The sequence below is a fragment of the Candoia aspera genome, chromosome 2 (assembly GCF_035149785.1).
Source record: "Candoia aspera isolate rCanAsp1 chromosome 2, rCanAsp1.hap2, whole genome shotgun sequence".
Classification (NCBI taxonomy): Eukaryota; Metazoa; Chordata; class Lepidosauria; order Squamata; family Boidae; genus Candoia; species Candoia aspera.
The window spans coordinates 135774861-135790398 of NC_086154.1; the positions used below are offsets into that span (position 1 = coordinate 135774861).

The 15538-nt window shown below is 41.1% G+C and overlaps 1 protein-coding gene across 2 annotated transcripts in view; it reads left to right on the forward strand.

The window, feature by feature from the left end:
* SLC11A2 (solute carrier family 11 member 2) overlaps nucleotides 1-15538 on the forward strand; it is a 60251-nt gene that overhangs the window by 39973 nt on the left and 4740 nt on the right. For both annotated transcript variants that reach the window (XM_063293783.1, XM_063293784.1), the window contains 2 exons: nucleotides 1615-1768; nucleotides 7783-7836. In XM_063293783.1, coding sequence (XP_063149853.1) covers nucleotides 1615-1768; nucleotides 7783-7836 — 208 coding nt within the window. The remainder of the gene's footprint in view (nucleotides 1-1614; nucleotides 1769-7782; nucleotides 7837-15538) is intronic.

Genomic DNA, 15538 nt, shown 5'->3' on the forward strand with positions numbered 1-15538 from the left:
TCTGTGCCTGAGGATTGGAAGAATGTGGTTGTTGTATCTGGTTTCCCAAATGGAAACGTGGCAAGAGTGAGGGCAAAACTATACAGGGATTAGTTTGTTGAACGGAATTCTGTGGAAGGGGCTTGGCAGAATTCTGACTTGAAAGGGTATAGGATATGATAGGAGAGGTAGAGATCAGGTTTTTGCTCTTCAACAGTCATTTAAAAAGGCAAGAAGAAAATTTATTATACATTTGTTGATGTAGAGAAAGCAATTGATAAAATGAATAGGTATGAATTATTTGTGCAGATATGAGGGCTAGTTGCTGAATGCGATAAGAGCAGTGTATCACTGAAAGTGAAACTAGCATGAGAATAAATGGACTGCTCAGCCAGTGGGTCAAGATTGAGCAAGAAGTAAGACAAGGATGCGTGATGGCCCCTTGAGTGCTTAATTTATTTACAGTTAAGTGTATAAAGGAGGGGTGCGATGCTGGAGCTGTGTTGGTTGGGGATGTGAATGTGCATGTATTTTTGTATGCAGATAAGGCTATTTTGTTGACGGAAAACCCAAATAATTTGCAGCAAATGTTACTTAGTGTGGGATTCTGTGAGAAGTATGGACCAGAAAATGAATGTGTCAAAGGCCGAGGTAGTTGTGTTTGTCAGGGAAATGGGCTGAATGACTGAAGGTTATACTAAATGATGAAAAATCAAAGCGAAGAGTAATTTGTCTACATTTTTTAAAGATGGGGAAACGCTTGAAGAAATTTTAGGACATGCAAATGCTGGTAGAAGGGTAATGGTTTTTAGCAACATATGTAGTATGGTGCAAGGAATAAAGATTTATTGTTTTTGCCCACTTTGCCGTATGTCAGGAGAGTTGAAATGCAGTAGGAAATGAGGAACTTAAATTGTATATGTGGTAAAACAAAAAGAGATTATGGTCAAGAATGTATGAGTACTGAATAAATACAAACACAAGTGACTGGTGCACAGGAAGTACAAAGAGGCAGTTGGGTCTTATGGAAAGGATGATTGAGTGTCAAATTGCAAAATAAATATATGACAAAAGAGTAACAGAAGAAGTGGAAGACCAAGGAAGTTGGAATTGGATGAAATTGTTGAGGTCCTCAAAAAGAGAGAGGTGAGACATTTGAGGACAATCAAAGGCAATTCGTAATGAGGTGTAGGAAAGTTGTGGAAGCAGAGATGGTTTGCAAGGATAGAATGTTACGGAGAAGCAGAAGGAATTGCGTGAGTGTGAACTGGATTTAGCTTTCCTTTCCTCTTCTGCCCTCACACACACACACACACACTACATTTTTTTACTTACCTCGTGTTGCTTACCCTGAAAGGATGTAGCATGATGGGTATGGATGTTTGCATGTTTGTAAATACAGGCTGAAATGTTCAGCCTTATTCCTTCCACTGAGGTCACTACAAGGCCTCCTGTGACCTGCCAGCTGGTTGGAAACACGAGTTGCAGTCCCTCAGCTAAATGCCATTTCTCACCCTGGTTAACAGGTTGATAAGCAGAGGACAATTGTACCTGTTACACTGTATTGTTCCTAGGTAGTTATTCCCTACCCATTTCCCTTTGTTTGTAATTTTTCTTTTTTTATTTGTCTTCTAGGGGCTGGAAAATTGCTGGGGGAATTCTCATCGTGATCATCTGCGGCATTAACATGTACTTTGTGGTGATCTATGTAACTGCCTTAGGACAGATAGTGTTGTATGTATGTGCTTCCATTATCAGCATTCTCTACTTAGCCTTCGTGGCATACCTGGTAAGTTAGTAATGGCTTACATGCCTTGCTTTCCTCACAGGCTTTTTCCATGTTTCTAAGCAATGATTTCTTAGGGAGTTATTTTTTTATGAATAAAGGCAGTGGTCAGACTGGAGGCTATTTTTAAGAATTGTCACATTTCACAGTACAGGTAGTCCTCGACTTACGACCACTCATTCAGCGACTGTTCAAAATTACAACGGTGCTGAACAAAGGGACTTACGACCAGTCCCCAAAGTAATGGCCATTGCAGCACCCTCACAGTCATGTGATCATGATCTGGGTACTTGGCAACCTGTTCGCACTTAAGACCGGTTGCCAAGCACCCCGCAATCACATGATAGCCATTTGCAATCTTCCCTGCTGACTTCCCCAGAAAGTCAGTGGGGAAGCTGGCAGGGAAGGTCGCAAGTCGCTGGGGTAAGTCTACCCAACCCATGCACCCTCACCAGCCCCTCTGCACTCACACTGCGCTGGCCACTCGTGCACCTTCCCTGACCTGCGTAGCACCTCTTGCAGACACTTCCCAACCCACGTGGCTTCTCTCGCACACCCCCATGCATCCTTCCCAACCCACACCACACCCCCACGCAGCCCGTCATTCCCTACCCCACCCGGCAGCAGCCACTTACCTGCCTGTGGGCCTGGGACTTGCAATGTCCTGCTGGCTTCCCAACTGACTTTGGTTGTGGGAAGGGGGCAGGAAGTTGCCTTGTCCAACGATTGTGGGATTCAGTTATCAAAGGCAACCGGGACTGCAGGGGTTGCTGTTGCTAAGTGATGCGGTCATGATGGAAATTCAGATCCCAATTGTCGTCGTAAGTTGAGGACTACCTGAATAGTTACCGTACACTCCTGCCTCCTTCCCCCAGCACTTGCTGTCTTAAGATGTCTTGGATCACACCTTCCACCATCCCCAGTGGTAAAAGCAGTAAAATAGTCCTCTGGATCAGGCCAGGGCGCATCTTAGGAGAGCGAGTGGTATCTCACAGTAGCCAACCAGATGCTTCTGGGATGCTTGCAAGCAGGAGACAGTTATCTCAGTCCTGCTGTTGTCCCCTGCAACTGGTATTTGGAGGTGAGCTGTCCCCACGTCAGAGGTAACACTGAGTCAGTATCAGCAGCCCATGGTAGACCCGTACTCCATGAATTCATTCAATTCCCTTTAAAGTCAAGTTAGTGATCATCACCACATCTTATGTCTTATGGCAATGAATTCCACTGGTTTATAATGCTTTTCCTTTTTTCTGTTTTAACTCTCCTTTCAATCATCTTCATTAGATGGACCCTAGTGTTCTGAGAGAGGGAGAAACAATCACCTTGTCCATTTTTTCCATGACTTAATAAACCTTGATCAACTCCTCTTCAGTCACCTTTTTCTGAAGCTAAAGAGTCCCAAACAATTCATCCTTTTCTCATAAGGTGTGTGTTTGGGTCCCCCGATTCTGTGCTTTTTCTAGCTCTATTCCATTCTTTTTTTAAAAGTGGTGCACAGAACTGTACCCAGTATTCCAGATCCATTTGTATAAGGGCATTACACATGTTGACAGTGTTATTTTCAATCCTTTCCCTAATGAACACAAGTATGGAACTGGCCTTTTTCACAGCTTGAATGGTCAACTTGAGCCATCCACTGTGACCCCAAAGTAGCTACAGACAGCTCAGTTCCATCAGTGTGTGTGTGAAGTTAAGGGGGGTTTATCTGAATGTGTATCATTTTACACTTACGTAAAGTTAACCACACTCTCCATTTGGCTGTCCATTTGCCCAGTCTGCAAAGAACCTTCTGGAGTTCTTAGGGCCTGTTGGGGTTGATGGGCGTTGCATCCAGCCCTTCTAACGGATTGCGATGTGAAGAAGGCTGCATTAGGGAAATGCTGGTTTTCTACCACACTCCGAATAAAAGTCTAACCTCATTTTCTTTAGTTATATCAGCTCATAGTTACCTCTCTGCCTATTTCACTTCCCACTTACAAATAAATATTCTCTAGAGGAAATGAGCTGGAATTGCAGTGGGCTAGAATTGGGGGCAGCAGGGTAATTCCAGGAAACAGTGGCTTTGTCTTTAGACACTGGTCCTTCCAGAAATAATTCAGTGACCTTGTCTGAGCAACCTCTAAACCCTATTTTCGGCATTCACCTTGTTAACTGATTCAGGAGAAGCAGCCAGGATGTGGCTTTGTAAGTGGCAGGGAGGGGCTGTGCAGTTCAGAGTCAGTTCTCAGTAGCTTCAATGGATGTTCATGGGTTTATCACTCCATCCACTTTGGTCCCTCCCTCTCCGGTCCAGGCTTTCGAGATAACCTATAATGGTATTCCTAGAATGTTATCTATTACTCTGGATACTTAATTTTTAACTTACGTTGTATATTTAAAGCTACAGCTGCACGCAAAAGTTTAGGAACCTCTGGTGACGTTTCATGTTTCAATGAATCCCAGAGTGAACAAAAGCTTACGCAACCTCTGTCTATGTGATACAAAGCTAAACGCAAAGCGTGCCAGTTTGAATGCTTACTTATTTTTAGGTGCAATTGTTTACAGATTCAAAATAAGAAAACAGTGACTATGGTTAAGTGCAGAAGTTTGGACACCCTTCAAACGGATTCAGTGCTCCTCAGTAATGTAAAATGGTTAATTAGCCAAATGAAGACAGTTGTACTGGCAAACAAATATTCTCGGGTTTGCAAAGTATTGCCTGAAAGGGTTTGAACCTTTTCACCTGTGTTCTAGCAAGAGGTGCAAATCCAGGAGCACTTCTCACCCACCCACCCACACCCTGCCCACCAAACTGTGGGCCTGCTTCTTCTGGGAAAGTGTCATCCCAACTAAATTCAAAGATAATGCAGTTCTGGAATCCAAGGACTAAACAAGCAACATCTTCATCTTCCTGGAATTCATCATACACCTGTTCTGTCCCATCCAGTCCTTCATAATGTCTAGGCATGGAGTACGGACTTCCATCAGATTTCCTGCTTGGCTTTGAGATAGAGATATACAGCTGAATTCAATCAGCACATTGATGATATATCACTCTGAAGCAATGGATAATTTTTCCCAGTGGTTTCACTGAAAAAGTTGCAGGAATTGCTGAGCCCTGAGGCACCCTACATTAATGTGTCCAACCTCTCCTGTCCTATTAATACCGGTTGGAACCACCAACCCAGCAAGGAGCAAAACAGCTGCAAAACAGTGCCTCCAATCTCAGTCTTAAGAGTCATCCCAAGTGTATACTATGATTGATGGTATCAAATGCCACTGAATCTAGGTTGGGGCAACCTCTAGATTTTAAGTCCTGCCACAGCTCTTCTACAAGAGTGATCAGTGTAATTTTATCCCATGCCTGCATCCCTACTGGAAGGGATCCAGATAATCTGCTTCAGCCAGAGCACTCTGCTGCCCCATCAGTTTCCAAAAAAGGGAAGATTAGAGACAGGCCAACAGTTGTCCATATTGACTGAATTGAGGGATGATTTCTTGAGGATGGGTACACCACTGCCTCTTTTAAGGCAAGTGGCATCATCCCCTGTCTCAAAGAAACTGCTTCCCAAACCCACTGCCTCATCCCCTCCTTGATATCTCAAATCAACCAGGAGAGGCTGGGATCAAGCCCACAAGTGACAGTGCTCATCGCACAGAGAAGCCCATCCACTTCCTCAGAGGTCATAGGTTTGCATGAATACAGATTATCTCACAAGACCTCACCCCTGCCTAGCCAGTGTTTGAGCTCCAAGCAAGTATGATTTTGCCCACTAAGCCTTCCAGCTTTTTGCTGTCTAATCAGGAGCACATATCCTAAACAAAATTGCTAGGTGGCAATCTGCAGACGCTATAAGTGTGGAGGATTAACTAAACCCCACTGTTTTTACCACCACAGTAGAAGCTGGAACTTGGGCTCGTACCTGTGATCAACTGTATTCTTCCCTTGTCTTTTGCTAGCATCGTCTAGGTGTTCCTTAGATTGCTTCTCCCAGAGCTGCTCAGTAAACCTTGATTCATATAGGAGAAGCCACTCAGGAGCAGTCCTGTCAAGTGCTTCTGTTGCTCCTATGTTCCAGAGGTCAACTAGAAGCCTGACCGAGTTGCCCGAGGCACCCATTCCACCATCTTCTCCACATCCCTCCTCCTGGTCACCCTGCTCTCTCGGTGGGCCATGTTCCCTCTCATCCCAGCACCCACCTTGGGCCTTCTGTCATGTGTCCCACCTGTTGTTGTTATTGTTATTCCTATCCTATTATTCCACCGTCACCACTGAACCCTTTGAGGATTTGATTTTTGAGATGGTGATTTTTCGATTTGAGGATTTAGAAACCTTTTAAGGCTCTAAGAAAACATAAGGTGGAAAGTGGGGAAGGTTCACAGGATTGCAGAGACCCTTGGTTAACACAGGAACAAAGATATAAATTGGTTTTCACTAAATAACTTTAAAAAGAAGTACTTTTAAAAAAAACAATAAACAGTTATACTTATTCCTGCAAATTATATATACCCTGACATTTTATTCCTTGCACTGGCCCTAGCACTCTTCCTAATGCTGTCTCTGTAACTGGGGAGGTATCCCCAGGCTTGGACTCTGAGTCCCCTTCAATCCTATCTTCCCTCCTGCACCTCCCGGCCCCTCTCTCCTCTTTGTCCCTGTAATTATCAGCTTAGAAACTCAAGAAAATTAAGTGGAATCATGAAGGGGTAACACTTCGTTACAGGCTATTGCAGTTGAGGAATGTCACCTAATTAGCATTGTCAGGCAGCATTACAGGTAGTCCTCATTTAACTACCACTTGTTCAGTGACTGTTTGAACTTACAAATGGGCTGAACAAGTAGTACTTATGACCACTCATCGTAGTTGTGGCTGTCGCAGTGTCCCTGCGATCATGTGATAGCGATTTAGGTGCTCGACAACTGGACTGCAGTTACAACATCGCAGCATCCTGCAGTCACGTGATCGCCATTTGTGGCCTTCCCTGCCAGCTTCCCACACGCAAAGTCAATGGGGAAGTCAGAAGTCACAGTCACATGAGGTCCTCGCTTAACAGCGGCAACCAGGACTGCTGGAACTGCCATTGCTAAGTGGCATGGTCAGGTGACATCACGCTTAATGGCCACACGGCTTCGCGATGGAGGTTCCAATCCCAATTACTGTTGTTAAGCAAGGACTGCCTGTATTAGAGTGGAAATCTCTTGAGAACACAAGAACGGTCTTGCAAGGTCAGAGCAAAGCCTCCATTTAGCCCAGTATTTTTTTACTTGGGCCATCCACGTGACCTTCCAGAAAGCTCACAGCTTGGTCATGAAGACAGCTCGTGTTCAACAAAAGCACATTCTTGGAGGAAAGAGATAAGCTTGGGAGACATCCAAAACAGGCTCACAGATACCCTGGGGCAGGGTTGAAAAGTCTGTAGCCTGGCAAATAGTGCTTAATTACAACTTCTAGCATCGTATGCTGACTAGAGTAACTTTTCTCCATCAGTATATGGAAAACCAGAGGCCTGCTTTGTTTAACAACTGTAACATTCATGTCTGTGAAGCTTGATTAAAAACAGTCTTAATTATTTGTATGAGTTCATTTGCATATCAGATAGCTACTTATCCATATGGTTGACTAGAAAATCGGTAGGAATAAAAAGCATCTATTTACAGATGGTGATTTTTAGATTTGCAGCTGGTAGGAAAAGGCTTCCTAGAGCAGAGCCATAAAATCTTCCCAGGGAACGTAGGGTGAAATAAGTCAATCGGATTTGTTGGCGTGAATAATAGCAAGTGCTGCGAAGTGTGTGTGTTGGTTTTTTCTGTCAATATGGTGTTCCTCCATGACCAGGGCCAGAATTATGTAGCCATCCTGCTGATGCTTCTCTCTGAAGTGACTTCATGAGGGGACAGAGCAGAACCGGTGGGACAGTGGGGCTTCATAGAACAGAGGAACAGGAAGGGCATCCGTGACTTGTTTGGGGAAAATGTCTTGTGCTGGCTAGTCGTTTAATAAATGTCCCGTTAATTTGGGATTCTTCCTCTTTTTCAGAGTTGGCAGTGCTTAATTGCTCTTGGGGTTTCCTTCCTGGCGTGTGGGCACACGGTAAGAGTCACAAGAGCTTTGCTTACTGAAGATCCGCCTTCACCGGCAATTAATTAGTTACTGTGTCTGCAGACCGAGTAGCCATCAGGGCCAGTGCGTTTCTATGGTTTACTTTGTAAACTCATCCAAATGTATGTGCAATTTTGCACAGTGTTAAAATGGTGATAATGGTGTTAAAAAATTACTGGATGTATATGAGAAAAGCTTATTTGTATTTTTCCTTGTTAATCCCCAACAATCACACTCGGGAGAAAAATAATGGATACTCTTAGTATGGTATTAGGTTTTATAATTTAACCAAGAAGCTAACATTTCACTTCAGTGGAGACTCATCAAATTAATGTTAAGAAACTTAATGGCATAACATTATATTCCATAAATTGCCCTTTAAGAGAATTTTGCTAGCATCTGTAGTTGGAGTACAGATGTGTAAGTTTGCTGCTTAAAGGCAACAGTTCTTCGAAGCTCAGGAATGCATCTTTGCCCACACTTTGTGTTTCAAGTGGCAAATAAATTTCTGTAGAAGCAAAAACCTGTGGGTGGGAGAGGAATCTCCCTGCCTTAAAAGAAAAACAGGAAAAAAAAGAACTAGATCCTAATTGCTGCCAAACTAGTTTTCTATATTGCAGGGAGTTTTTTTTCCCCACAGGACAGTGTTCAAACCCAGAGTCAAGGCTTTATCTGCAGTGCTGAGTAAATCAGTATCAGTGAATCAAGGAGCGTATAGAATCTGGGGGCAGATATCCCATCTAATTAACTGAAACCCATAGACCACTCCTTCTTTCAGTGATTGGGTGAATTGGCAAAGCTAGAACTGTCTTCCAGTACCAAGTGGCTTCTGTGCCAGCAACACGCTGTCTGTGATGCCAAGCTGAGCTGTTCCCCAGCTAAGGTGCAGACATTGCAAAATGACTAATCTCTTCCAAAAAGTGGATACCCTGTGGTCAGATGGCCAGACTCTTTAAGCATCAGGGTCAAAACCATGAAATCCTGCACAATTTTAGTGGAGAGATGAAGCCTAGTCATTAACTGACAGAGAAACTGCTTGCTTACCAGATCAGATTCAGATTTAGAACTGAAAATTGTGTTCAGTGTTTACAAAAGTTTTCCCCTTTTTGTGCTTAATCCTCATTTGTTCAAGCAAAGTAGTATTTGTATTTCCTGTATTTCTTTATGTCAGGCATGTTAATATTAAGGAGGGGGTTCTGGCTGTCAAATTACTTAAATATGAGTATATGAACATTTTTCTCTAGCCAGGAATCTTCCCAGCGTGAAATACTGTACAAGCATCCATTTTAAAAGCATATGCTCAGTTAAGAATCTGGTGTGTGTTATCATTGGCTCGATCTTGCTCCTTCTGTCATCTTCACTAATGATTTACCTGTGTTTCTGTTGGTTGCCCCACTTCCCCAAACAGTCCTTAACATAGCATTGCAAAACTTTTCCTAATGTCATAACAGTGTTCTGTGGGAAGGGATAGGTATTAAGAGAGAGAGACCGTATTAAGAACTAATAAAATTGCATTCCTGAGCTTTTGGTTAAGGTGGAGGGAAAACAGCTTTTAATCCACAAGTATATACTTTTCCCCAAGGATCTTACTTAAGCCTGTGCAGTCTTCTCCAGCAGGCATCCATAAGATGCACTGGGGCTACAACCCCAGAATTTCTAGTCATTGCAACCAGTGAGCATGATAATAAGGGCTTCTGGGATCTGCAGTTCTGTCACAAGTGGAAGCAGCCAAATTAGGAAGAATTGGATTTTCCGGTTACTAGAATAGAACCAGCTTCATAAAGTACAATGTGGTCTAAAAAGAAGGTCCTTCCCGAGTCTGAATGAAGGGGGGTTAGCCTTTAAGAGTTGCATCAAGCAATAATTCAGTCTGCGCCAGCCTGACACTATATAGCTCCTATCTTCCCCATCCACATGTTGATGGCATCAAGGCAAAGGCTGGCAAAGGCTGTAAGAGTTGCTTGCAAATAGTTTCACTGATGTCAAAATACAACCTTGTGATGAAATTCATGTTTACTTGTTTACTTTGCTACAGTTGAAATTGAAATACTAACTTTTTGATATGTATGTTGTTAATTGTGTTTCAAATTCTGATGAAATTCCTAAATTCAGATGTTGATGGATTTCAATACCTTGTTCCTTATACATGTTTTAATACTAACTACACTCCTGACTGAAGAAAGGCCAAGATCATTATGGTAACAGTCAGAACTGAAGCACGTAAGGAAAATAGTGTGTCTTAGACACTGTTTCAGTTAGCTATTCCATTTAGCATTAACACAGAGAGGTTTGCAATTGAATTTTTCTGCTTTTTTAAAGTGCTTATGACAAGTCTTGGGATTTGTGCATTTTAGCAAGCTTAATTTTTCTGTTGTTTTTTTACTAAAAATCAGATTGCTTGAGGTCTGAGTTAAGACTACATTGTGCTTAATTTGTATAGATTTAAAAGAGGTGATTTTTCATTTTCCTTTCCAAGTATTTATAAGTTTGAATAGATTGCTCAGGTTGATTTGTAACTTTTTATCAGAATTATCCTAAGTTCTCTTATTAGTCTGTGTCGGAGGTTACATAGTTAAGGATACTCAAGTTCTATTAAAACTGAGTTCTAAGAGTTGCTTAATCTTGAATTAAGCCGATACACTAAAATAGTGATAATCACTGTTGCATTTTGTTGGCTTAAATGGGAAGAAATTCCTAAATGGAAGACCCCCTAGTTGCCCATAGCATTTCTTATTAATGATATTTTTCAGTTGGAAAGATAAAAATGTAGGACTTGTCTTGATTTGTTGGCTTGTATATTAAGTCTATGGGAACAGCTTTCCCTGTTCAAACACTAGGGGTGCTATACTTGTGGTAGTTTGGGTGGCACATTGACTGCTAGGAAAAAAAATCTTTGCCTGGAAGAAAATTGGGTACATAAGGCTTTCATTAGAATTTAACTGGAATCATCCCACAACTATGAGTTGTAGCCTAGAGACAATAAAATACATGCCTTTGTACACATGGGACCCACTGAAACAAACCTATCCTACCTCACGTATCTAAATTAAACAGTAACTGCACAACATTTCCCATCCACTCTAAAGTTTGCTTTCCTATTTGGTGAGTGGTTTTTTTAAGAAATGCCCTTGCCTGCAATTGGAGAAGGACCTGCCAAGGTCATGGTGTTCAGTTGATCATATACTTGGGATAATTCCTACTCAACAGTGCATCGCTATCTCCACTCAGGAGAAAGGAGCTTCTGCAGGGCTTAAGATTTGATGGAGAAGCGCTCGCTTCCTACGGTAGGCAGTGTAGATTTGCTACAGCATAGTACTACATTTTAAAGAGTAATTTGTCTGATTGGCTCATATCTCCATGTTTCAGTATGCTGGCTTGCATATTTGCCCTTTTTTGTGTACGTCAGGAAAAATGGTTTGGCATCTCCCATCCCCATCTAAATCAAGAGCAAACATTATATGGTAATGCTTTGCAGATTCTAAGGATATGTCTTGCATTCTCTACATAGACTTAACAAGCTTTGTATTGTGCATAGATGGATGTTTTCCAGTTTTGTTAGCATTATAGTTTACACTGAGGCTGGTTGGGTATTTCTGTTGTTTAAAATAGCCAGCAGACTCTCAGCTGCTCTACCCTTTATTTCTATGCACTTTAAACTTGTAAGTTCTCAGAAAGAAGATAAACTGCCTCCTGAGATGTCAATTTCTGTCTGACACTATTTGAATATAGTACAAGATTTCAAAAAAACAGATATGTAGCAATCACGTATTAAAACATTTGGGCTACATTTGGGCTTGTATGATGTGAAACAAATGTCTATTTTTATCTAACCTAAACCAATCTGTATACTTAATTTTGATTAAAAAATGGAACATTTTTCAGCTTGGATCTCTTTCTTTTTAAAGTAACATCGTGAAGATGATCTAATTCGGGTCACAGCATGATGTCTTTCCCAAACATACACAGAAAGCATTTCATTAAGGGTAGCTAAATGTCCTCCAATTTAGACAATGCGCAGTTTCTGTCCTTCCTTCATTCGAGGGTGGAAGTAGGTTAAACACCCCTTGATGAAGCATCCTGTCATTGAGAGGAATATGGAAGCTCTTGCTCTCTCTAGTGGAGCACTGGCAGCATCTATGTGAAGCTTTGTATTATCATTGCAGCAATGAATAGTAATGACCCAGAATGGCAGATGCGTTGTAACTTGAACAGAATAATCTCTTGACTGTATGAGAACCAAGGTTCACCATTGTTCAGGAATAGGGACTGGCCAGATGCTTCTGCGAAGGGTAACGTCTGAATGAAAAAGCAAAATGTCTTGAGCTGTCTCAACTAATACCTGTTGCTAAATACAGCTTCCTGAATTTGAATAAAAGTCCTAAAAAACTCTTTGGGTTTTTTATCCCCACCACCACCACCACCACCACATCCTATGGCAGTGAATTTTATGATATGAAATCTCATGCGGTACACTTCCCTGAACCTACTGTAAATAATTTTTTGTGAATGCCCTGAGACCTTCTGTTATTCGAGAACTACAGTTCAAGCTGAAACTAATTTCTGAATTCACAACATCACCATCACTGGAGGTGGGAGTGCACACTTCTGGTTGCAATGGAAGCATTGTTTTTATATGTTGATTTTTACAAATGGCTGTATGGATTCTTTGGTACGTGCAAACCTCTTGTATTTTGGTATCTCTCTGCTGTCTAAAAATGCTGTCTTGTTTTTAGATTCCTAGTGAACAGTTTTATCTTTTCATATTATTAAGATGAACAAAGACTAAAGATGACCATAGGGTCATCTTTAAAACTTGCTTTAATACCTGACTCAGTGCAAATAATGAAGAAACTTTGAGTCCCAATCCCTTTAAAGTTGCAACTCATTAGTAAATGGGCATTGGCAAACAGCTAAAATGGAGAACAAAGAAATTGCTGGAATCTCAGTTGCTGATCACTCTTGGGAAGAAACAGTTCTTTAAAATCCTTTGTTTTTTTATCTTGATCAAGTTAAAAATAACTTGAATTACATGAACAGGAAAAACAATTTGGAGGATCCGATTAAAACATTTTAGGACCTTTGACCATTCATTGGTCTTGCTTTAGATAATGTGTTATTTTTATACATATACATATATGCATGCATGCATGCATGCATTTCTTATGGCTCCATAGCCATATTATTGATCTAATTTGCTGAAACAAACATTTTGCAGTGGTGAAATCAAATGTTGACAGATTCTTGGTCAATGGAACAGGCTTAAAATTGCTACTTCCAAATAAGAAAACTTATTTCTAGTATAGTCTGGGTAACTTTTATGTGTAGATTAAATTAGAACTATTGCAGTCATCCTGTTACATACACACACTGCATTACAGGGATTTTTTTCTTTCTCCTCTGACAAGCTTTCCTTGCCAGCTTTAAAGGAACTAGAAAGCGTAAGTAATTCTTTTTCCCCTAAGAAACACTCCAGTTCCTACAATACTGAAAACAGATAATTTTAAATCACATGATTATTTGGTAATATTCAATGTATACAAAGAAAAAAATGGCTTGGAGAAGAAAAGTCAAAAACTTCAAAATAAAATCCATGACTCATTGAAATACTAACCTAGCACAGGTCTGGCAAGTTTAGATATAAAGCGACGTTTGTAAAGCCAGAACAATGTGTGTATTCATCTAGCTGCCAGGTAATCCTAGACTGTTGTTTTTCTGTGCTGGAAAAGTGTACTTGTTTTAAGAGTGAGTTATTTATTTCTCAAATTTGTACTGCCGCCCATCTCCCCCCACAGAGGGACTAATAATGTCCTGCGAGTGATGTGTGTGCAAGTGTCATCCCAGTTAAGAAGCTCAGTTTCAAACATACCACATGTGCAGCTCAAGTCAAACCACACAATTTCTAAAATGTCAGCTCTGGTTTTTAGAAGTACTGCTGAAGAGGACTTTTGATTTCTTGAATTCCCAAGAGCATTGTAATGCTTTTAAGCTGAACTATATTCTTTTAAACACCTCAAATTCCAACTGAAAGGAAGAGAAGCACTTGGCTATTAGCCAGCAATTTACGACCACTCAATACATGTTGAATTTCTTACAGTTAATATTTTGCTGGGTATAGGAAATATTTAGGCCCAGTTCATAGTAATCCACACCCATCATTTCTATAGCAGGTAGGAATGTGTTGCCGGTCAGTTCTTTCCAATATTAGGCATGCAGAAATTACTTGAAATATAAAATATTAACACACCAATAAGAACTAGGTGAGAAATTGGGATTTCAAGTGGGCTTCAACCTATGAGTTTGAGTAGGTGAGGGTGAGTGTTAGTTGGAATCAGTTATAACAATTTGCTTAACAACTGGCTGAAATGTTACTCACTGTGTCTTAAGTCCCAGTTCCATGGTTCTCAAAATCTGATGCTTGCTTATGCTGATTCAGTGATTCCTGCACATATTCCAGAATGCATAGTTAGCTTCCTAGTGCAGACACATCATAACTAGGGAAAGTGCATTCCTTCCATTGTAATGAAAGGGAATGAAGACAGTTGATCTGTTAAATCCAATAATTCACTCCTAAATAATGGGGGGGTTCAGATGGTAATGTTTCTACATGAACTGATGAACAAAAGATTGCCGAGCATAACTAAAAAAGTGGGCTTGTCATTCAGCTTTTGGCATGGAGGAGTAGAAAGGCCAACACCATTGCATGAAGTCATCTTTGTCAACCTGGCATCCTCCTGGTGTGTTAGAACTGCAGGTCCCAGCCAACATGTTATCTAGGAATCCTGGAATTTATGGTCTCCATACCTCAAGACATTACTTAGTTGTGATTTTAAAAAAATGAAGGTTTAGGGGATACATTGAAGGCTCATATCCATATTATAATATCAGTTCTCATCAGCCAAGCAGTGCAACAGATAGTAGTATGGGTATGGCATGTTAATCTGCAAAACATTCATTTGTACAAAATTGATACAAATTAATGGAAGGTCTACTTAATGTAAGTGTGTCTCCCAACCACAAGTCATCAGTGATGGAATAGGCAAGGTCATCTGCAAGGAGGAGGTGTGTGTCAAAAATTCAAAATGGCAATGACTGCCATCTTGATTTTTTTGACATCCTCTCACCCATGGACATCCCTGGCAATAGTTACAGCTAAACGGAAGGTAAAATGAAGCTGTTGGATTTATGACAGATGTAGAACAGAACATACTCTATTCCTACCCCTAAATGCATCATCTCAATCAGAGCTATATGAACAACTGCATAAATAGAATTTGCAAGATGGAGATCCCATTTACCTAAACTGAATGATTCCATACCAGGATCTTATTTTCTGAATATCACAGTTCAGCTTTGTGAGGAGGCATAAAAAGAGCATTTACAGTTCAGAACACACCACATACCCCGGTGTGTTCAGCCAAACGGCTTTGGGCAAAATATGGGCAAGATTCCTATCAGGCATTGTTAAAATGATGATGCATTCTTTTGGCAAGGAAACCAGTCTCTCCAAGTATTAGCTGCAAAGAACAGGCCCAGTGAGAGAGAGAACAATCTGTGTCCTTGGGGACTGGGTTCTCCAGTGTTTTCAAGTCTCCCCCAACCTACTGCTTTGGACTCTCATTTCCATGGCCATGCTAGCCAGGGGTAATTGGAATTGTAGATATAAAATTCCAGATACAAAGAAGGCACCAGCTTG